The sequence below is a fragment of the Eptatretus burgeri genome, chromosome 4 (genome assembly GCF_056783735.1).
Source record: "Eptatretus burgeri isolate ZD-2024b chromosome 4, Ebu_testis_v1, whole genome shotgun sequence".
NCBI classification, from domain to species: Eukaryota; Metazoa; Chordata; class Myxini; order Myxiniformes; family Myxinidae; genus Eptatretus; species Eptatretus burgeri.
Genome location: NC_140964.1, coordinates 44,558,312 through 44,581,422, shown reverse-complemented (window position 1 = coordinate 44,581,422; position 23,111 = coordinate 44,558,312). Strand labels below are relative to the sequence as shown.

The 23,111-nt window shown below is 41.9% G+C and overlaps 1 protein-coding gene across 3 annotated transcripts in view; it reads right to left on the bottom strand.

Moving 5' to 3' along the window:
• The window catches only part of KCTD18 (potassium channel tetramerization domain containing 18), a 33,028-nt gene that overhangs the window by 2,761 nt on the left and 7,156 nt on the right, over window positions 1-23,111 (bottom strand). For all 3 annotated transcript variants that reach the window (XM_085877803.1, XM_085877805.1, XM_085877804.1), the window contains 4 exons: window positions 20,547-20,758; window positions 11,690-11,883; window positions 2,059-2,153; window positions 1,603-1,705 (listed from right to left, as the gene is read on the bottom strand). In XM_085877803.1, the coding sequence (XP_085733929.1) occupies window positions 1,603-1,705; window positions 2,059-2,153; window positions 11,690-11,883; window positions 20,547-20,758 (604 nt within the window). The remainder of the gene's footprint in view (window positions 1-1,602; window positions 1,706-2,058; window positions 2,154-11,689; window positions 11,884-20,546; window positions 20,759-23,111) is intronic.

Here is a 23,111-nt window from a genome sequence, read left to right as displayed (position 1 = left end):
TGACAAAATTATTGTCACCCAAAACTTAATATTTGGTAGCACAGCCTTTGGACAAAATAACTGCAGTCAAGTTTTTCCTATAGCCATGAATGAGCTTCCTTCACCTCTCTACTGGCAGTTTGTCCCACTCTTCTTGTGCAAACTGCTCCAGTTCTCCCAGATTTGAAGGGTGCCTTCTCCCAACCCCTGTTTTCAGATATCCCCACAGGTGTTCAATGGGATTTAGATCTGGCCTCATTGCTGGCCACTTCAGAACAGTCCAGCATTTTGAAGTGTGTTTAGGGTCATTGTCCTGCTGCAAGACCCATGACCTTCGACAGAGACTCAGCTTTCTGACACTGGGTTGAATATTGCGCTCCAACATGCCTTGGTAATCTCCTGATTTCATGATGCCATGCACACGTTCAAGGCACCCAGTGCCAGAGGTGGCACAGGAACCACATAACATCAGTGACCCTCCTCCATGTTTGCCTGTAGGGAAGGTGTTCTTTTCTTTGAAGGCTTCATTTTGTTTTCTGCAAACATAGAGATGATGTGCTTGACCAAAAGGCTCTAATTTTATCTTATCTGTCCACAGACGTTCTCCCAGAAGGATTTTGGCTTGTTCAGGTGTGTTTTGGCAAACTCCAGTCAGGCTTTCTTGTGTCTCTCTCTCAGCAGTGGGGTCCTCCTGGGTCTCCTACCATAGAGCCCACTTTCATTGAGTTGGCGACGGATGGTGCGAGTTGAAAATGTCGTCCCTTTTGTCTGAAGGTCAGCTTGAATCTGGTTGGCAGTTCATTGAGGTGCTTTCTCCATCATTCAAACAATCCTTCCCTGCAATCTTTGATCACGTTTTCTCTAGTGGCCACGTCCAGGGAGGTTGGCTGCAGTGCCATGGACCTTAAACTTCCTGATAACATTGCGTACGGTGGACACAGGAACATCAAGGTCTCTGGAGATGGACTTGTAACCTTGAGATTGTCCATGCTTGACTACAATCTTGAGTCTGACCTCCTCAGACAATTCTCTGTTTTCTTTCTTTTCTCCATGCTCATTGTGGTTCACACAGTGATACTAAACAGCAGAATGACTCTTTTTCTCTATTCAAACTGGTTGAATGAGTGATTTTTTTAAATTGCAGGTACCTGCAACTCACCACTGGTGAGTTCAATTCCAAAGTAAAGGAGTATCACCTGCTTGAAATCTGATTATTTCAAACAACTTCTGAAAGGTGCCAATAATATTGTCCGCGCCATTTTAAGATTTGTGTGTGGAATAAGCTACGATTTAGTAATTTTTTCAGCTTTTTTTGTTTTGATCCATGATACATATGTGGATGTCAAAGGATTTTTTTTAATTTCAACTATTTTTTGGAAGAAATGGTGCATAATTTGAAAAAAAAAAAAAGGTGCAAGGATGCCAATATTTTTGGCCATAACTGCAAAAAAGTTGTTTTTTGGGTGGATTAGGTACATTGAAATGAGATCCTCTTACATCTTACAGATCAGAAAGTAAGCACAGTTGGTAAAGCATGACCGAATTAACTAAATCTCAGTTCAACTCTAAAAATGAAAGAGATGATCACAGGCAGAATGAAGTGGGTTCTATAAGTAGGCTTACCGCTTTTGAACTGGGGATAACGCGTCATGATGAGACTTCAACGAACGACCTTCAAGCGTCCAACACTCAACGAGTTCACGAGGAAGCCTCCAGTAACTTATACCTGAAAGCGTAAAGTATGCAACAGACTGATGAGCTCAGCTTCAAGAAAGCTTCGTCAAGCTCTAACTGATAACCCTCAACAAACCAAATTACACAAGAAACCGGAATGATGACAAACACTGTACCATCATTAATATGTGCCGTTTCTAAAGTTACAATGAAAGTATTTTTCAAACGTGGTTCGACTGCTCGTTGTTTGATATAAACGAACCTTCAATTAGAGTTAAAAAAATAAATGTAAGCTTTCATTTCAGCAACACCAAGCTCATAACAGTATAACAAAGAGTAGCGAGAGAAAAAGAAAAAAAAACCTTTGCACTTTGATGGGGTGTTTACTCAAAATGTCAACCTCACCTTGTCCCTGCCAGGACCCGAAAGCATCCATCATGTTGCCAAGTTCAGATGCCGAGTAGTAACACCAGATATACTGCAGGTTATTCCCTGCTTCACTGTGAGTTTAAAATGAGGAGGGGAAAAAGCATCAACGAAATGCAATATTCTCGACTTCAAATTTTTTTTTTTTCCAAATCCATTGGGACCATACTCTGTACAGAACGTCGGTGCTGCCGAAGCAGTCTCCTGCACTATTGGGCACAATCCTGGACAGGTCACCACTCTGACACAGGATACCTGAATGGCTCATTCTTCTCCGCAAGCTGGTACTCATTTTGCCGACCTCGAAAGGATGGCAGGCTGAGTCAACCCCATCTGGTATTAATTCAATAGCACCACTCAATTCATTCAGAGAGCGAGAGGGAAGGGGCGGAGGGAATGGGCGGGAGAGAGAGAGAGAGAGGTGGGAGAGGAAGAGGGGCGGGATAGGGGTGAGAGAGGGAGTGGGGAGTGAAGGGAGGGAGAGGAGGAGGTTGGATTGTGGCAGATGTTACGCCCAGCTGAATGTCCATCTGAGAGATGGCACACACATTGATAAATCACCCTGCCTGTAAAACACCAGGATGACAGTTCATGGTTGAGTCGGGATACGAACCCAGGCGAGAAAGCTAAGAGCGAACATGCGTTCTTCTCGGCTGTCCTGCCGTGATCTGGCGATTCATTCCTTTATGAAAACTAAATTGATCGGAGCAGCAGTCTTGACTGCAAAAAAAAAAGCTTTCATTTGGCCAATTGGCACATTCTTTGACACTTTCCTCTCCTCGACCTCCGGAGTGTTGTAGGGTGGAGGATAGCATGAGAGAAGGGAAGACAGCACGGGGGGGGGGAGAAGGCAGCACGAGGGGGGAGAAGGCAGCATGGGGGGGGGAGAAGGCAGCATGGGGGAGGGGGAGAAGGCGGCGTGAAGGGGGACGTGAAGGGGGAGAAGGCGGTACGAGGGGGGGGGAGAAGGCAGTACGAGGGGGGGAGAAGGCGGTGCGAGGGGAGGGAATGGGAAGGCGACGTGAGGGGAGGGAATGGGAAGGCAGAGAACCAGGGCATTACCGGGGCAATAAAACACACATTTTCCTTCTAACCGCCATAATCGATATAAAACCAGGCGGTAACATTTATAAAATCAAAACTAATGCTATTTGCTCAAGGCTTGCCTCCATGCAGTCCACCACACACATTGCTCCCCACAGTCCCCCCCCCCCCCCAACACCCCACACATTCCTCCAACCTCCTCTGGGTAAATGCTAAACCTACACGCACACCAGCGATTTACTTCACCTTTCACTCGCACACACGCAAGGATTTCCCCACACCTGCACTGCATGGTGGCACGTCCTGCGTGGCTTCGGCACTGCAGAAGTACATGGTTCGCGAGACGGTCGCATAGCCTCAACACCGCCACGCATCACAGGCCTAAGTTTGAGTTCAGATCGCGTGCCCGTGAAACTCGTGCACCGCACTCACGTAACCAAGAACAGACACGCACACACCCCACAGAGAGTCATTTGTTCCCATTTGTACCACGTCCATGTGTGCTGTCCACATTCCTCTTCACTTGCAGAAACTAGCGAGTATTAATATATTGCAGTAACTATTAGTATATTTACCTTCGCATTCTGCGAAAGGTTATGTATTGATCGCTGTGTATTTATTTATTTGTGAATATGTGCGTGTGTGTTTGTTTGTTATTCGCATAACTCAGAAAGTGTTAAACCAAATCGCTTGAAATTTGGTGGGATGATGGGTTATTATCCAAGGAACATTTGATTAGATTTTGGGAGTGATAGGGTCAAAGGTCAAGGTCAAGGTCACAGAAAGGTAAAATTCGTATTTTTACCATAGTGCGGTCAATTTTGATCTAATTGGCATGCAACCAATGCCAAAATGTTCAGAATTCATTGCCCAATCTTGTGATGGGCGACATGACACAATTACGTCATTACCCTTGTTAGCGGTTGGGGGTCAAAGGTCAGTGGGGTCACGACCTTTCAAAATATGCAGTTTTTGTCATAACACGGTCAAATCAAAACCGATTTGCATGAAACCAACACCAAAATGTCCACTGGTCTGTTCCCCCCACTCTCATGCCAAGAACAAAAAAGTAGCGGAGGCGAAGGTATGCGCTCTACCGAGTGCCCATTCTAGTTATATTTTGTAATGTTAGTAAATCGCCCAAAACGGAAACAGCAAACTACCTCGGAAATTGATGAAAAAAGGACCCCCTGTAGACTGTGCCGTCACGGATTAAAAAGCACGTTATGAAGCACGGCGTTTCACTCAATGAATTTACACTTTGTGCACATTCCATAATTTTTCCTTCACTCAATATAATCATCCGAACAGTAGAAAAAGTTAAGTTTAATGCTTTGCTGAAATAAATACATGAAGTTTTTTTTTTTTTTAAATCAAAAAAAAAAAAAATCGCTTTGTTAAAAATTTCAGATTTCACTCCAGATTTCGACACTTATTTTGTTCACCAGATCCGATTCTCAAATCCGACAAAATATTTCCATTATATACTTTAATTAGTCCATGAGAGTAGATTGTGTTTCCAAATCGAGGCATGGCTGAAGACTCCAGCAACCACAGAGGGCTGACCAAGATTGCGGCACGCCATCTTGTTAAGGCTTATTTTGTTTTTTTGTGATGCGCACCCTCTAAATTATATTATCTTCAAAAGGGGTGTTTTAATTAACCCAAACATCCAATTTTCGATCTTGCACTTCCTTGGAGTTTTCTTAGTATGCATGCAAAGTTTCAGGCTGTTAGCTTGCTTCTATAGTTTTGGAGTTATGGAGAAGATGTTAGTGGAGATGAATATTTTCATTGTAATGAAAACGTCCCTTGGTCAGACCAACACATCCACCCACAGACCCACACATCAACCCACAGACACAAACTCAGATATATATATATATATATATATATATATATATATATATATATATATATATATATATATATATATATATATATATATATATATATATGATAATTCAATTAAAATTAAATAAAGATTGTAAATGTCGTACAAATAAATTATTTCCAGAAGTTTACTGCCGTTAACGCAGTGTCGATTACGCCACCCTATCGAACATGTTATATTAGTTATTTGTGCTTGTTGTACGTGTCCTTCACGACGTGCTTAAAAACAGCACCTTTCCTCTTTGGAATTACTTTCAATTTTGTTCGATTGCCATGCAGGCAGAGTAAAAAAAAAATTATCTCGTTCCTCTCCGCACATGTGCGATCGGGATAAATTCAGAGATAAAGTACTGTTAAACGGCAGGTTTGTTTTCCGATTCATGTTCTGATTCGTGTTCAAATACAACATTTAATTGAGGTTATCCTCGATCATAAACTGAAATTTACAGACAGACAGGCGGACATGAGCCAGCTGCTTAACCCTGCTTTTTCTTTTGTGTGTGTGTGGGGTAACTACTGAACTAAATCCTTGGGGAACCAAATTTTGCATGTTACCGAAGGGTATGTATGGTTTCCGTGGGGATAGCAAATCTGGGGGTGCTGGTTCAGGGTGGGGGAGAAGACCCCATTTCTCTCTATGTAAATGTGTATCGTGTAGTGCCTCCTGGTGGAATCCGATATTACAAATAATAATCTTATGCAAAGAAAGTTCACATCATTTGATAATATGTATTACGGTCATGTTGAAATCTAAGTGAGAATAATTCGAAATTTTCAAAATGTTTCATGTCACTCATTTTAACCAAATAATCCAACACTGACCTTTGCAGCAAAGCTGTAGAGCAGAATGTTTGTGAAGTACATCACGTTGTCTTTTCATTAAATCCGTCAGTGAAGTGAAGGGTACTATTGCTAGTATAAAATAATAGCAACAGCATTTAAGTGTTTGATATTTAAATGACAAGTCGATTATCATACAGTAAAAATCACTGGACACACAATCGTGACAGTAAAGGACAAAGGCAATCTTTTTGCTCAAAATTATTGGAAGCACAAAATCCTACGATAGGTTCTGATTTAATTTCAAAAGGTAAGCCATCCAGTTATTTACAGGGAGATGAACAAAACGCATGAACTGAAGCCCCAAAAAGGCCAAACATTTCCTGTTTCAAATGTAGTTGTAAACAAATATTTATAAATATATTTTTTTTAAACCATGCACAAAAAGTGGTGCGAGGGCACACATCAATCTCAGGTACGTAATGCCGAGACCATTACATTCCTCACTTACTCCTTGAGCACGATTCTGAAGACTGTGTATACAAAACCACAGATAAACTGGAATAAACAATCCATATTACTGACATCATGGTTCTTCAGCTGGCACAACATCACCTACGACGAAAACACTTTGGTCCGACGACTCACGCGTGACACATTTATCATTACGAGTCATGAGCAAAAATACAAATAAACAAACAAGTCTGCTCTCTTTGCGATTTCATCCCTTTCGAACATGTAACACTTGCATGGAAAATACGGTTCATGACTCGAGCCTTCAAATACTTATAAATCACCATTGCTCAGCGAGGTCATGGGTAAAAATTTGATAATTTGATCAACAAGACGATCCCAATCATTGGCAGGATCCACAACAAACTCAACGATGTTCAGTGCCATGGATCCCATGAAGAATTGATGCAAATACCTGAAAATCAATCCAGTATTAGACTCCACCTGAATCATACACAAAACCATACTGCTTGCACATCACATGACAAATCCATAATAATGAAGTTGATAAATTTCGCAGGGCTGATGAAGAGAGAATATGGATTCCAAAATAAGACGACTGTACGTTGGTCAAGCACAAAAGCATACAAAGGTGCAAGATGAGACAAGACTGAACATTTAACAACATGGAGCCAGATCAGGGGTAACAATATAGATTATAGAGCCAGACAATATATCTGAGAATGAACAATCTATAATAGCGTAGATCTGTGTGCACACTCCCTTCCCCTCCCCCTCCCTCCCTCTGTCTCCTCCCCCCTCCCCTCCCACTGTCTCCTCCCCCCCCATCCCCTCTCCATTCCCCCTCCCCTCCCTTCTCCATTCCCCCTCCCCTCTCTTTCATGTACCTTCAGAAATGGGTGGAACAAGTAATATGGATCATTAAACCTTTATAATGTCAGAAAGCAGATGAACACATAATGTTATATGACAGAGAGTGATGAGAACAGCACTCAGGCGAGCACATACTTTGCCAAGCTGAACAGTTTAATTTTGTATCCAACCGGGAGGCCGGATCTGCATCTAGACCTAAACCAAAATTTAATCAATTCGTTCTCGTCACCGACGCACTTGTCCAACCAGTTTTGACGTTACCCATCCAAAACTTTTTGAAATATCATGATATGTATGTATATATATATATATATATATATATATATATATATATATATATATATATATATATATATATATATATATATATATATTGTTGCGAAACTGGAAAGCTGTCACACCCAACATTCAGGTCCTTTAGTTTAGTTATATCGGTAAGTACGTGTTTTATAGATCGTCCTTCCCGTAGTCTAGTGGGTAATTAAATGTAAATGTGCTGTGAGTTACTTTGATAGGGTTTTTCTTTTATTTGTCCACGTTCACTCTGACCGGCGCCATTGTCTTCTTGCGCTCAACCATGAACGCGGGCGGGATCGCATCACCTCAGCTCGAGACTCCGCCCAGGATGGGCGAATAAATACGCGGCCGCGGAGCTTGCTAAAAAGATCACGTCTCGGTACATGGCCTTGGTGGTCATCTGGGCGCTCATCTTCATGAAGTACATCACTGCTCGTGGACATCAGATCTCGGGGGACAACGAAAAAGGAGCAACGAATGCTTGCGTTCGTGGGCTCGAAGCGCATCCAGTCTGTCGAGTGCGCATCTCTGGCCGGGTCCGGCGCTGACTGCAACGCATGGATCGGAGGCGTCTCGCTGGCGCCTAGTTCTGCGGACCGCTTCACGACGCTGGTCTGGGTCACTCGTCAGCTCGAAGACCACACGAGGTGGACAGGTCCGAGGAAGGTCCTGATAAAGACCATTGGTCCGATTATTTGGGTGTGTGTGCGTGTCTGTGGGCCCGTCTGATAAGTAGTGAAATGTATAAGTGTTTTTGCCTGTATTTACGTGCTTAATAATAATACTCGGTTTAGTTCTGCTCTTTGTGTTCCCCAGTTCCCCATTATTACCTGTATAAATAAACCCCAATTGTTAAATGTACTCAGCTCGTCATGTCCATTTCTGCATTGGCTGGGTTGTCGTGCGTGCGGGAAAGTGAGCAGCCATTGCCGCTGTAACGGAGTAACAGGATAATCGGGCCGGCGGAATTTGGCGATACAACCGCTCGGCTACGCACACGGAATGGGCTCGCTTAAGTGGCTCGCTTCCGTACGAGTTCAGCCGAGGGTGAAGTACCCCGGTAGCTGGATCACGTTGGTACTTAGGTAAGTTGAAGTTGGCAATTAACCCTACCCCACGTGATCTACCCATTGGCGTATTTCGGTCAAAAATAACCAGGACCCGCCGACCTCGGACTTCTCTGGGCCGGCGATCTGTAATTCCGGGCGATCGAGCCGAGAAGGCCCCACTGCTTCATCGAGGGTCGTGCTCGTGGCGACGCGCCGGCGAAACCACTATATATATGTATATAATATTATATATATATATATATATATATATATATATATATATATATATATATATATATATGTGTTGTTGTTCATCTTTCAGCTGCTCCCGTTAGGGGTCACCACAGCGGATCATCCGTTATGATCAGCATACTGATTTGGCAGAGGTTTTACGCCGGATGCCCTTCCTGACGCAACCCTGGTCGCCTCTTACGACACAGGGATATGGATTGGGTTTCGCCATGATTCTGGGCTGCCCTACACCCTCTCATAGCGCGGCCCAGTGCAGAGCACCCGTCCTCAAGCGATCCTCCAACCCAAGCCTCCGAGTAGCCGGATTACAGGCGCACGCCACTACGCCCGGTGTATATATATATATATATATATATATATATATATATATATATATATATATATATATATATATATATATATATACATATACATATACATATACATATACATATACATATACATATACATATATACACTTAAGCCCAAAATTATTCATACCCGATGAATAACCTACATAATTATCTCTTACCTCCAAGCTGGAGTCGTGGAACTTTCACTTCACCCAAGGACATTTAGTTGGCACGAACAAATCCACATATATTTTGGCTCAACATTATTAGCATAACAATAGAAATGTTAAGATTTCTGTTTTTATGCCTGTCCAAAATTATTCATACCCCATACCAAGTCTCAGAATTGAGGCCAATGTTTGTGATAATGCACATGCTTTTGATATTCCTAAGATTCTTTATAATGTTATGCAATTATTCCAAGATGTCTGCATACAATCTGAATGCATTACAAATGTGGTCTATTAAATGTACAGTGAGGAATGTTATAGAACAACACTCTGCTTTTAGACTATAAATTAAGGGGAGCTGATGCAATCATTCTCAGGTCATTGTCAGCATGGTGAAGAAGAAAGAAGTCAGTGAGGACTTTCGGTTGTGCATTGTGAATGCTCACAAGGAGGGGAAAGGCGACAAAGCCATTTCGAAGCAGTTCCGAGTGCCAGTTGCCACCATACAAATCATAATTAGGAAGTACAAGGAGTACCACACTGTAAAAAACATTGAAAGAGGTGGTCGGAAGTCAAAGGTATCGCCTCGTCTGGCAAGAAAAGTATGGCGAGAGGCCATCAACATTCCACAGATCACTATTAAGGCTCTGCTGAACAACCTTGGCGAGTCTCGGACCAAGATATCAAGGCAGACACTCCAGCGAACGTTGCACAAGGGGGGTCTCCATGGACACCGACAAAGAAAGACTACACTCCTCCATCCCAGGCACAGAAAGGCTCGTCTAGCCTTTGCAAAAGCTCACCTGAACAAAGATCCAAGCTTTTGGTCCTCAGTTCTGTGGTCGGACGAGACGAAAATGGAGCTTTTCGGGCACAGAGATGTTGCTTTCGTTTAGCGAAAGAATGGTGAAGCATACAACCCTAAGAACACAGTCCCGACCGTCAAGCATGCAGGCGGGAGCATAATGCTTTGGGGATGTTTCTCAGCCAGTGGGCCCGGCAATCTCGTAAAAGTGGATGGCATCATGAAAAAGGAGCAGTACATCAAGATCCTTGAGGAAAACATCAAACAGTCCGCAGAGAAACTTCACCTCGGGGAGCATTGGACGTATCAGCAGGACAACGATCCAAAACACACCGCCAAGTCAGTCAAGAAATGGTTCCGGGATAATGACGCAGACGTTCGAGAGTGGCCAAGCCAAAGTCTGGACCTCAACCCAATCCAGAATCTGTGGAGGGAGCTAAAGACCAGAGTGATGGCAAGGAAGCCTTCCAACCTCAAAGACCTGGAGACCTTCGTGAAGGAGGAGTGGGCCAAAATCCCTGTTGAGACATGCAAAAACCTTGTGAGCAAGTATAAAAACCGTTTGGAGGCTGTAATCACAAACAGAGGCTTTTCCATTGATTACTGAATGTGACTTTGAACTGATCTAAGCCAGGGTATGAATAATTCTGGACATGACTTTTTTTTTGTAAATCTATCAATAAAATACCCCCAAAACATTGTCTCTTGTATTTCTTGAAAAAGTATTTCTTGAAATGTCTCTTGCGGTGATTCTTTCAGCTGTTTGTCACATTCTTATGTAACTTAAGCCAGAAGAAACTCATTCCTCAAATAACACGATTCAAAATACTCCAAATTTGGTAAGGGTATGAATAATTTTGGGCTTAACTGTACATATATATATATATATATATATATATATATATATATATACATATATATATATATATATATATATATATATATATATACATATACATTTATTTATTTACATATATACATATATACATCTCAACATACATATATATTTATATATATGTACACATACATATATACATATATATAGTTTTTGGCTCAATCTCTCAATGATGAACAATCACTTAAATTTTTTAAAATAAAAACCTCTCGTATGCAGATTCGGATGTAAACCAAGATCAAATCAATTTGGCCTCTTCAGAGACCCAACCTGTACACTAAGTTTCATCCGAATCGTCTAAATTTTTGGGATAACCTGCTATATATCATTTTTGGCCCCATCTCTCAAAGGTGAAGAATCACTTTTAAAAAATTCTCAGATCCGGATCCAGATCTTCACCAACATATAATCAATTCATCCCCGTCACCCACCAACCTGTCCACCAAATTTCGTCCAAATCCATCCATAATTTTTGAGATATCCTGCTCACAGACAAACAAACAAACAAATAGACAGATAGACAGGGGTGAAAAAATAACCTCTGCCCACCTTTGGTGGCAGAGGTAACATGCTCCAGAATACGAATCAAACAATGGAAATGAACATGCCACTGCATTCATGGCAACAGGTCAGTAGAAATCAGATTGAGCACAAATAAAGTAAAATAAAATGAAGTGTTACAACTACTTAAAGCGTGTCAGGTTGCACAAAGAAACGATGGGATGCATGTAGAAACAATGACGCACCGTTTAAACATGCCCTTTTTGTTTATCTTGTTGCCGAGCTGCTTTTCAACAGCATGGACGCCCTCGATCTTGCTTGTGTAGATGCCGATGATTTTGCTCTCACAACTGGCATCGCACGTGTTAAGATAATGCAGCACCCACACTGCAGGCTCGGCACACACAAAGCCCAACGTTGTGCACACCTCGGACAACACCTGAGTGACGACACATGTCACCAATGAGCAGATGCAAAACAAAATGCATGATCTAATACATAAAATCATTGACAATTATGAAAAACAATTTTTTTTAATTCAACAGGACAGTAAACCCTCAAATATCGAGGGTTCCAATATTGCGGATTTCTACCAATCATGGGAATCCTACTGTGTTCCGATTTAGTTATCACGGGATTTAATTTCGTCCAATCTCGGTTTTTGAGCCGAGACGAGTCGTTATTTGCGTCTGCGTGTATGACTACCTCTCATTACGAGACTTTTCTTGTTTCTCGCACACTATTAATTGTAGTAATCAGACCAGCATATGGGAATGAAGATAAATTTAATAATGAATCATCGAATAGGAAATGACATATGGAGATCCTGTAATACTGGATCTACAAGATCGAGGAGACACACAACAGTTAATAATGGCGCCCAAACTGCGTCCGCCTGTACGATTACCTCCCATTATGAGCTTTTTGTTCCCATCGTGTGCTGCCTTTTTGGATGCTGGTTGCATCATTGGTTAGGGGCACAGCTATGCCGCTGATGTGGTGCTCTTATTACCAGGATACTGGTGCTCATTTTGCCGACCTCGGAAGGATGACAGGCTGAGTCAACCCCCTGGTGTTGATTCAGTGACCAACGGGGCTCTAACTCAGGACCCTAGGATCCCAAGCCACCAGCCTAACCGCTAAGCCAACACCAGGCTGTAGCCTATTGTTGTTTCTCATGCACCGTTAATTGTAGTAATCAGACCAGCATATGGGAACGAAGCTAAATATAACTAGTCTGATAATATTTTTTATAAAGCATTGCAGTGAAGTCTGATCCAAATAATTTTAAAGCAATATATGTATTTGTATTTTGTAATCAGTTAAAAAAAATAGTGTGGTAGATAAAAACATTAGAAAGGAAATAACTTGCACCAAAAACTTAAACATTTTCACGCTCACGCTCACGCTGACGCTCATGCCGGGAGTATCGCTATAGCTCTCTGTTCTTCGAACAGGCGAGCTAAAAATGAATCGGCATCAAACAGGAAATGACAACCGGAGATCCTGTAATACGAGATCTACAAGATCTAGAAGACACCGAACAGTCAATAATGGCACCCAAATGTAAAACGATAGACAAAATTAATCGTGCCAAAAGGCAGAGAAAGGTTATGACATTGTGCGATGAAATCGAGTTTTTTGATACGTCGGTAAGAAGTGAAAGTGCGGCATCTGTGGACCACCATCACCGGATCAATGAATCGACTGTGTAAACGCGAGTCAAATATCCATGCAAGGGTTCCAGCTAGCAAAGTGCAAAATAATCATTCCAATCCCGTGATCCTCATATTGAAAGAAAGGAAAAGCGCTTAATGTTTGGATTGAGGAAGAACAGAAAAAAATATATCGAGTGGATCGGTGTAGATGAGAAATCATAGCAGATTTACTAAGGTTTTCACGTGGCACCTGAGGCCGAAGGTTTCAGTTCAACCATGTCTCATGGAACAAATCGAGGTGAAGGGATTTATGCTGGAGCAGGTTTTTAACGCCAAAGAGATGGGATTATTTTGGAAGAGCATGCCATCTCGCACCTTCCTGTCCAAGCTGCGAAGATCTGCTCTGGATCAAGGTAGCTATAGTTCGTTTTACCCTTCTTTTGTGCGCAGTGCAGCAGATGCCTTCGTCGTGCTCCCGATGATCCAACAGCCATCGCAAGTTCTGCATCCACATCTTTCTAACCTCCACCCTCTCCCATCCAACAGCATCATCATCTACGAGCTAAGTCTTGTGTTTTCCATTTACAGCAGAGAATGGTACGAACGAGAACTTAATTTGTTACCCTCACCCACCTCGCTGTTTTGGCATAAATTAAAAAAAGGTAAAACTCTTGTCGTGCTGTTAAATTTACACCGTATTTATTATATTTACATGTTTATTTCAATGTTAACATGAAAAATATATGTATAGGGTGTCCCCAAAAAAATACAACTTTTAAAATGCTTCCTTTGATCCTAAAAAAGCAGTAATTTTGTCACTAATGCTTCATTTGTTGTTGCAGAGACCCTGAAGTTTATTTTGATACCAAGCAAGCGCCAGAAAAATGCCAAGACTGACCGTACAACAACGGACAAAAATTGTTGAACTTTGGCACCAGACGAAAATTGTCATACAGGTACAACGTCTTTTCTCGAGACATTTCGGTATCCACTTGCGCCATGCACCAAACTTTCGGAAAATAAAGTGCACCATGTGGGTGGCGGTTGGTTGGTATGGGATAATATGTCCATACTTCTTTGAAGATGACCAGGGACGCACTTGCACGGTAAACCAGAGGAACTATCGCGAAATGATTCAGGCATTCTATCTGCCTGAGCTACGTACTTAGGCCCATAGGAGAAACAACCTGATCCAGATGAGAACCCAGTGGTTCCAGCAGCATGGGGCACTGCCCCATACAGCCAGGGAAACAAGGTGTTTTCTCAACCAACATTTTGAGGGCCGCTTTATCTCCCTCTACGAAGACGTTGAGTGGCCACCGTATTCCCCTGACCTTACTCCTCCAGACTTCTTCTTATGGGGGTATCTCAAGGACAGGATCTATGGAAACCCTAGGCCTCAGACTCTTGATCAGCTGAAGGAAAACATCCACCGAGAAATCCAGAACATTCCTCAGGAAACGTTTCCCAAAGTGATGGAGAACATGACAACGTGTTTGCAGGCAGTGATCGGACAACGTGGAGCCTACGTCGAACATGTCGTCTAAAAGAAAATGACGATTCTATACCAAAATTTAAATTTTTGTGGCAATTTTGACATTGGTACAATAAACTTCAACCTTTCAGCTTTCTATCCAACCATACATCTTTAAAAAAAATGTATGTTATGACCATCCTCTTTGCAGATGAAAAGTTGTATATTTTTTTGGGACACCCTGTATACACTTTATTGATATATTGTAGTGTCCACGCCAGTTAAGACCGACCTGGATGGATAGCCGAACAGTTCTCCCTTGGAGGCAAACACATGATCCTTGGAGATTATAGCGCTTGCGGGACGGGAGGGCAGCAAAAGTACTTACCAGATGGAGACACACGGGTTTCTACTCGAGCCCCCAATGAATAGACAGACACATGCAATCTTAATAAAGAAGGGTTTAATCAACATAAATCAAAGCATGAGGTAATTTACAGCCTCCAGTTGAGGCGCCTCCACACACAATCACAAAAACGGACAAGGAGAAAAGATAAAACAAAAGAAAAATCCCTACTTTATTCTGGCACTTAGCTTCGTTCAGAAATGATCCTTTTTGGACCTGGCATCATCAAAACCGCGTAGTCACTGTGTGGGAAACCGCACCCGAAAATGGCGCCAAGCCGCTCTCTGAGCAGGAAACATACGTGAAGGATTCGTGTGGTGGTATTCAACGCCAGGGCTCAGAAACTACCATGCAGCTTCTTTTCACGAGCGAATATGCTGACCGTACCTCTCTTGCACCAGATCCGCTCATAATGACGGCCCTCTTCCTCCTTGACCATATGACAAGACGATTTCTGAGGCCCCATGATAAGGCCACGAGGAACACTCTTCTTCCCTCCTCAGAAACGTACACACTTCACGACTCAGCTGAACATTCAATGGCTAGTGTCTTGCTCCAGTGCGCGAGCACATTTTCCTCAGCATGAACACGAGAATTGTGCAGCCTTCTTCACCGTGTCGAGGGGAAGCCAGCGAGCTACATCCTTTTTGCCTCCAATCACATACATCACACCACTATTCTCTCCCCGAAACTTCTGACGTCACGCCCAATCATCATCCACCCCAGGGACGTGGTTTGCTGGTTGTCATTGCAGGAGGTGGAGTTTTTGCCTGCTTAGAACGTTCAGCTTGGTTGTTGTTGTTTTAAGGACGCAATTCCTTTTTTATCACCGTCTTGGAAATGCAAAAACATAGGAAAAGGTCACAGGGGACAACCACACACTGGCAGAAATTATCCTTAAACCCTACCTAATTAACACAGCACCACCCACCCCCACCTCCATGTGAGGTGACACATAACAATCTTAAGCTGACAGTTTTCCCTACTTAAATTACATTGAGATGTCTCCTACTCATCCACGGACCATGCTACTCGATACAATCCTACCTTTACCATGAAGTTCCTCCATCTACCCCACAAACATACCAATATATACTGTATATATATATATATACATATATATACATATATATATATATATATATATACATATATATACATATATATATATATATATATATATGTGTTTATGTCAATCGTAATATGTTTATTTCGAGCCATCATCGATCTTCCTCGATATTTTCTCGAAGTCCAGGAACCAAACCCCCCTCTTCCTATTGGCCCTGGGTTTCCACGATCGCGGTTTTAACTATCGCAGCATTTTCCAGGAGCCAAATCCCCCATGATATTGGAGGGTTTACTGCATTGCACACAAGAGTGACACAAAAATAATGAAAATTTAACTCGTTCCACCTGTTTCTAGTACATACAAAACCTGAAAGAACTGATGGTAGCCACTTCATCAATACACCTGTTATTAACATTTTAAAACTTTCAGAAACAAATGGTGACAATTACCTTCCTACTTAGATGAAAAGCTAATGCCTGAAATGTCAGTGTTATATACCTCACTCACAGTAATTAGCACCCTTTTGTAATAAATAGAAGCGAGAAACGAGGGAGGAAAAAACTGCAACCTGCGAGGAAGAGGGTTTGGTTAGCAAGAGTTTAGTGGGAGTAATAAATGTGGGTAAGGATAAGGGATGACATGAGATGGTAGTACCCCAACTGCTCGAAGGCCTGGAGGGAATAAAGGGATAAAATAGCCTCTGAAATATTCCACAAATGGGAGAAGCAAGGGCCAAAGAGGTTGAGGTGTGCAGTCAGCCTGGATTTTGGCAGTTTAATTAGGAGAGGGTTCATACAGGGAGACCGTGTGCATCCTGGAGTTTTGGGAAGGGTCGAAGATCTCACAGAGCAGAGGGGGAAAGACTGGAGGAGAAGTGGTACAAAATCAGAGACCACCGATCTGTGTGAGGGCAACAGACCATGTACCTCGGCCTGATCATGGGAGAAACTAATCATTTTGAGAGCTTTAGATTCCACAGAATCCAGGAATGACATGTGATGCTGGAGTGTCAGCTCGTAGTGAACAGCAGTACTCATTTGAATTAAGGACAAAGGCCTTGTCGACTGAATAACTCTGATTTTCCAAGCAAATATGAGGAATGACAGAGGACGCCTTATCTTGTTTACTTGACTACTGAGAAAAGTATTTTCATAAAGCTTGTTGATTATATTCCTTTTTGGTTTTTCATAGCACTTCAATGCCGATCGCAAATTACCATAATGGAATTAAGAGTCAACCACACTGTGTGGACTAGCATCATATGGCGACCAAACAAGCCGGGGCAGGCAGACTACCCTCTCCCTCAAGCACAATAATAAGCCAGCAGGGAGCTCACCGAAAATCCAATAGCAACATGGTAATTATTTTACCCCAGCTCAGTTTCCAGAAGCTTAGAATCCAAACCTTGAATGCTGCTATCCTTCAGGTGCATTTGAACCCAGAACCTCTGAGATGTAAGGGAAGCATCTTTCAGCACTGGGCCACCAGCCATCGATTCCGGCACGACATGGTGAACACTCAAGGCTGGCTGCAACAATCACTTCAATCAACTATAAAGTTCATAGAACACGTAACCCTGTGCAGTGCTAAAGTTTATACTTAATTTAAAATAAAATCGTTATTTTATAGACCATTTAAACATTTTTGGAGAAGTTTAGCACTATTGAAGGAGCCTTGTACACCACCCTATTTAACATGACCAAGTAATGCTAAATGGAAGGGTTTTGAAAGTGCAAAGAAAGCAATATGTGTTCCACAGTGTTCAAGTATATAATTCAATTGAAATAAAAATAAAGATTGGAAAAGCCAAATTGATTAAATAATTCTGGAAGTTTACCGTTGAAGCAGTGTCAATTACTGTTGAAGCAGTGTCAATTACAACACCCTATCTAACACGTTACATTAGTTACTTGTGCCTGGTGTACGTGTCCTTCATGACGTCCTTAAAAATAATAAGTTTCCTGTTTGGAATGATTTTCAATTTTGTTTGACTGCCAGACATAAATATGTCTATGTCTATGTCTATCTCTCGCTCTCTCTGCATGTGCGATTGGGACAAATTCAGAGAGACAGTACTGTTAACCTGCAGATTTGTTTTCCCTCTCATATTCAAGATATAACATTCAATTGAAATCAAGTTGTTCCTCGATCATAAACTGAAGTTTGGGGGCAGACGGCCAGATGGGCATGACCCAATTTCTTAACCCCGTTTTTCGCTTCGGGTGTGCGGGGTAAATGTCAAAAGAAGAAATACAGAATTACTATGTAAAAAGGAAAATTTGGTATAAGGAGATTAATGTGGCTGTAAGGTTAATCATTATATTTGTCAAACAAGAGAGTTCACAGAAGGCCTTATGCCACTCAATCTTAAGAAAAAAATAGAAGAAGAAAAAAAAAGGACATGAGAAGGTTCTGCGAGTGGCAAATTTCATTGATCGAGATGAGGAAGCATGCCAAAATATTTTGACGTCATTAAAAAAACAAACAAACACTTATTCCCCACAAGGAATACTTGCTATGTGCAAAGTTTAAATTTTTTCCTTGGTGCGGTTTCAGGGATACAGAGGTCCAAAGTTTTTCCGCTTTTCCAACATGGCTGCCATACCACGTGACCTATGATGACATAATTATGATTAAAACATTGTGCATGGGTAGTTGCTGCTATGGTGAAAATTTAGTCTCAATCCACCAAGTGGTTGCGGAGACAAACACAAAAGTTCTGTGCAGACAAACAACAAACAAATGGACCCAAAAGCAACTCTCTCCTTCGGCGAGGGTAAAACTGGTTCATCGATTAAATAGTTAAAAGCAAGTGCCAAATACATCAAGTTTTCATTTTCCTACTTTTCCAGCGACATAAGTAAGCAATGTTTTGTGATGGGAATATGAAGAAAAAAAATTACATGCTTTACTTGGCATGATAAAATAATGATGTTTTCCTTTCTTGACAATATTAGTGTAGTAGATAGTAGAAAAATTGTGCAAATTATGATACAAGCATCAAATTTGGCATTTCTGTTCTGCAGGGCTTTCTGATCAAATCTGCCCGATTGGCCATTTGAAAATCCAAATTTTGAAAAATTTGAAGAAAATAAAACTTCAAAAAAATTTGAAGTCACAGCTGCCTGAAATTCTTGAAGTGCAAGTGAACATCCCAGACGGAGAACCAAGGGGAGATGCAGTCATCATTGACGGCTCAGCACTAATCAATGCCCTACCTCCACGCACTTCAAAGATATTTGATGACTATGCTAAAGAAGACATCATCCCAAAGGTGGAATCCTATGGTGCCAGGTACGAGAGGGTGGACGTAGTGTTTGATGTGTACAAGAAGTCAAGTCTGAAGTCCGAGACAAGGTCGAAAAGGGGGCAAGGAATCAGAAGAAGAGTGACAGGAACCAGTAAGACCCCAAGTAACTGGAGAAGCTTTCTTCGAGATGACAGCAACAAGACTGAGCTGTTTCACTTCCTTGTGGAAAAGATGTGTAAAGCACAGACGACAAGCACAGTCATTGTCACAAAAGGAGAAGATGCCATTAGCAACACAAGGAAGTCACTGGATGCTGTGTCTCCATGTTGTCATAAAGAAGCTGATACTCGAATATTTGTACACGCCAGGGATGCAACGACGGATGGGAGCAAGTTCATTATCATTAAGGCTAATGACACGGACATACTAGTCATAGCAATATCTGTACTGCCACCCTTACAGGAACTAGGTCTTGAGAACATGTGGATTGCCTTTGGCCAAGGAGCCAAGGCGCGATGGATTCCAGTCCATGAGGCAGTTTCTGCAATAGGGCCTGAGAAAGCTCGAGGGATCCCATACTTCCATGCGTTCACTGGATGTGACGTCGTGTCTGCCTTCCGCGGTAAAGAAAAGAAAACTGCATGGCAGACTTGGAACGTCTTTGATGATGTTTCTGAAACATTCACCAATCTCAGCCAGCATCCAACATTGATTCGTGATCTTGACTTTTTTGAAGTTTTTTTTTTTTTTTTCTAAATTTGGATTTTCAAATGGCCAATCAGGCAGATTTGATTACAATCCCCTGGAGAGCAAATGTGCCAAATTTGATGCTAGTATCATCATTTGCACGATTCCTCTCAAAAATTGCTGTTATCTGCCCCACTATATATAGGCTCATGAAAGAGAGAGGTGACTGAGGGTTTGAACTGACAGCAGGGCAACAACGGGACAAAGAGAGAGGGGGGTGTAAGATATGAGGGTGGGGCACGCGTGCACCTGTAAACAAGAGGGACGGGTTAGGCAGGGTGAATAGGGAAAGAAAATATCGTCGTTTGGAATGGGGGTGTGACGAGATGGCGGTGGACAGCATGGTTCAAGCCCTGGAAGGAAGAGTGGGATAGAACAGCCTCAGGAAGGCAGTTCTACAGATGAGAGAAGACCTCTCTTACAGCAAGCTGAAATATACAAGCACCGATATTTCCTTGAATCAAAAAGGGAGATAACCACAATTTCAACCTTGCATACCTCAGAGATTTGCAGACATTTTTGTGACGTGTATGCTGTAACTTCATTGCGTAGGTGTTCAGCCAAAGAACAAGGATACGGTATCCCAAAATAATCAGCCTCATCCTGCAGAGCAAGGAGAGTTTTTTCATCGTTGGGGAGGCGAAACTCTCCATGTAAATAGTCCAATATGTACTTGAACAGTTTTCCATCTCGCTCAATTATGCATCCTCCTAACAAAGTGGGAGGGAAAAGTGGAGGAGGGGGAGGGAGATGGTCAAAACAGGCAAACATAAACATTCCAGTAAAAAAAAGTGCCCCTCCCCAAAAAAATAGTCCTGAAATTTTTTTGCATAGTCAGCAAACAATTTAATACATCTGAGACTCCTTATGAAGGAGGCCATTTATATCTGTGACGTCCCGCTTTGATCGGACACCTGACCCTGACCCATGACATTTATCATTATTATTCAACTGAATTTAGAATGGGATTAAAATTAATTCAATTCAAATCAAATGGAAGACCAAATAGGTACAGTCCTGCATTGGAGTAATCAGAAGGAACCCAAACAAGCAAAAAGAAAAGATGAAGTCATCAGGAAGAACCTGGATTGGATTCACATTTCAGCTGCTACTCCTCCACCCTTAAACCCATCCAGGCACAGCCAAGTGAGCCTTATTAAAAAAAAAATTTAAAAACCCAGATTCAAAAAATGTAAATAATTCTGGCTGCCACACCGTGCATCAAATCAGATTTAAATTTAAAACATATATTCCCCATGACTACGAGATTGTAATTATGAAATTTGATGTCGATTGATGAAGCGGTTCAAGACAAAGATTTATTTTTAAAGACTTTCACTCAATCCAATATGGCTGCCAGATTATGCGACATCAATTATTAGCTCACCTGGACTTTAGTCAGGTGAAGTTATGCGATCGAGCAGTGTCCTCAGGTGAGTCGTCAGTCAGTCCGTAAAACACCAGTCATTATCGCTTTAACCAAACACACGGTTTTGATGAAACTTGGTCACAAGTTTCATATCTGATGCCTAACAAAGGTGTATTGACCGCATCAAAATCTGCGCTCATCAAGGTTGTTTTGACCGACCCACCCCCACCAAATAGGTATCTACTTTCTCCCCAAAACGACAAACACAATTTTGATGAAACTTGAACACAACCTTCATCACATGTAATGTCGCAAAGTGTATTGGTCGCATCGAAATCTGTACTCATTAAGGGGTCTACGGGGGAGGAGGGGTGGAGGCAGGGGGTTGAACCCCCAAAATAGGTATTTGCTGTTTCCTCCAAAACGACACACACGATTTTGATGAAACTTGAGCGCAACATTCTTCACCCATGATGTACCAAGGTGTACCGACCACAGGCGCTCGGGAAGGTATTTTGAGTGGGGGTGCTGAGGTGCTGTCTATTTTAGCGATGGTGTTGGAGTCGTCGTGAACCCCAACCCCAGAACAAGGTCTCCATATCAGTGGTCACTAAAAACTAACAAACACATTTTTTTAACTTATATTTTCTTCCCCAAAGCAAAATTATTTATTATATTGTATATGTATATGTATATGTATATGTATGTATGTATGTATGTATGTATGTATGTATGTATATATATATATATATATATATATATATATATATATATATATATATATATATATATATATATATATATATATATATATATATATATATATATATATATATATTTTTTTTTTTTTTTTTTTTTTTAAATATAAGCCTGGTGTTGGCACAGTGGTTAGAGCAGTGGCTTGGGACCTAAAAGGTCCTGAGTTCAAGCCCCGTTGGGACACTGAATTAATATATGTATGTATGTATATGTATGTATATATATATATATGTATATATATATATATATATGTATATATATATATATATATATGTATATATAAACCAAGTCGAAAACACCAGGGGGTTGATTCAGCCTGCCATCCTTCTGAGGTCGGCGAAATGAGCACCAGTTGTACTGGGCCCGGTGTATGCCCCGGTTAGAATAGGTGTACCATATCCCTGTGTGTCGTAAGAGGCGACCAGGGTTGCCTCAGGAAGGGCATCCGGCGTAAAAACCTGTGCCAAATCATTATGCGGACAACAAAACGAATTTCCATACCGGATCGGTCGAGGCCCGGGTTACCAACGACCGCCACCGGTACTGTTGGTCAGCGGGGTACCGGTGGAAATTGTGTTACTGCTGGGCGAAGGAGATGGGGAAGGCGAGTCCGGAGGCAGTGGGAGAGGGGGAAGGGTAGAAGTGTGGAGGTGAGAGTTGGAACTCTGAATGTTGGGACGATGACTGGCAAAGGGTGAGAGTTGGCTGATATGATGGAAAGAAAAAAGGTGGACATACTGTGTGTACAAGAGACCAAGTGGATGGGGAGTAAGGCGAGGAGCATTGGAGGTGGTTTCAAACTGTTCTACCATGGTGTGGATGGGAGGAGAAATGGTGTCGGGATAATCCTGAAGGAAGATCATGTCAAGAGGGTATTGGAGGTGAGGAGGGTGTCTGACCGAGTGATGAGTGTGAAGTTTGAAATTGAAGGGGTG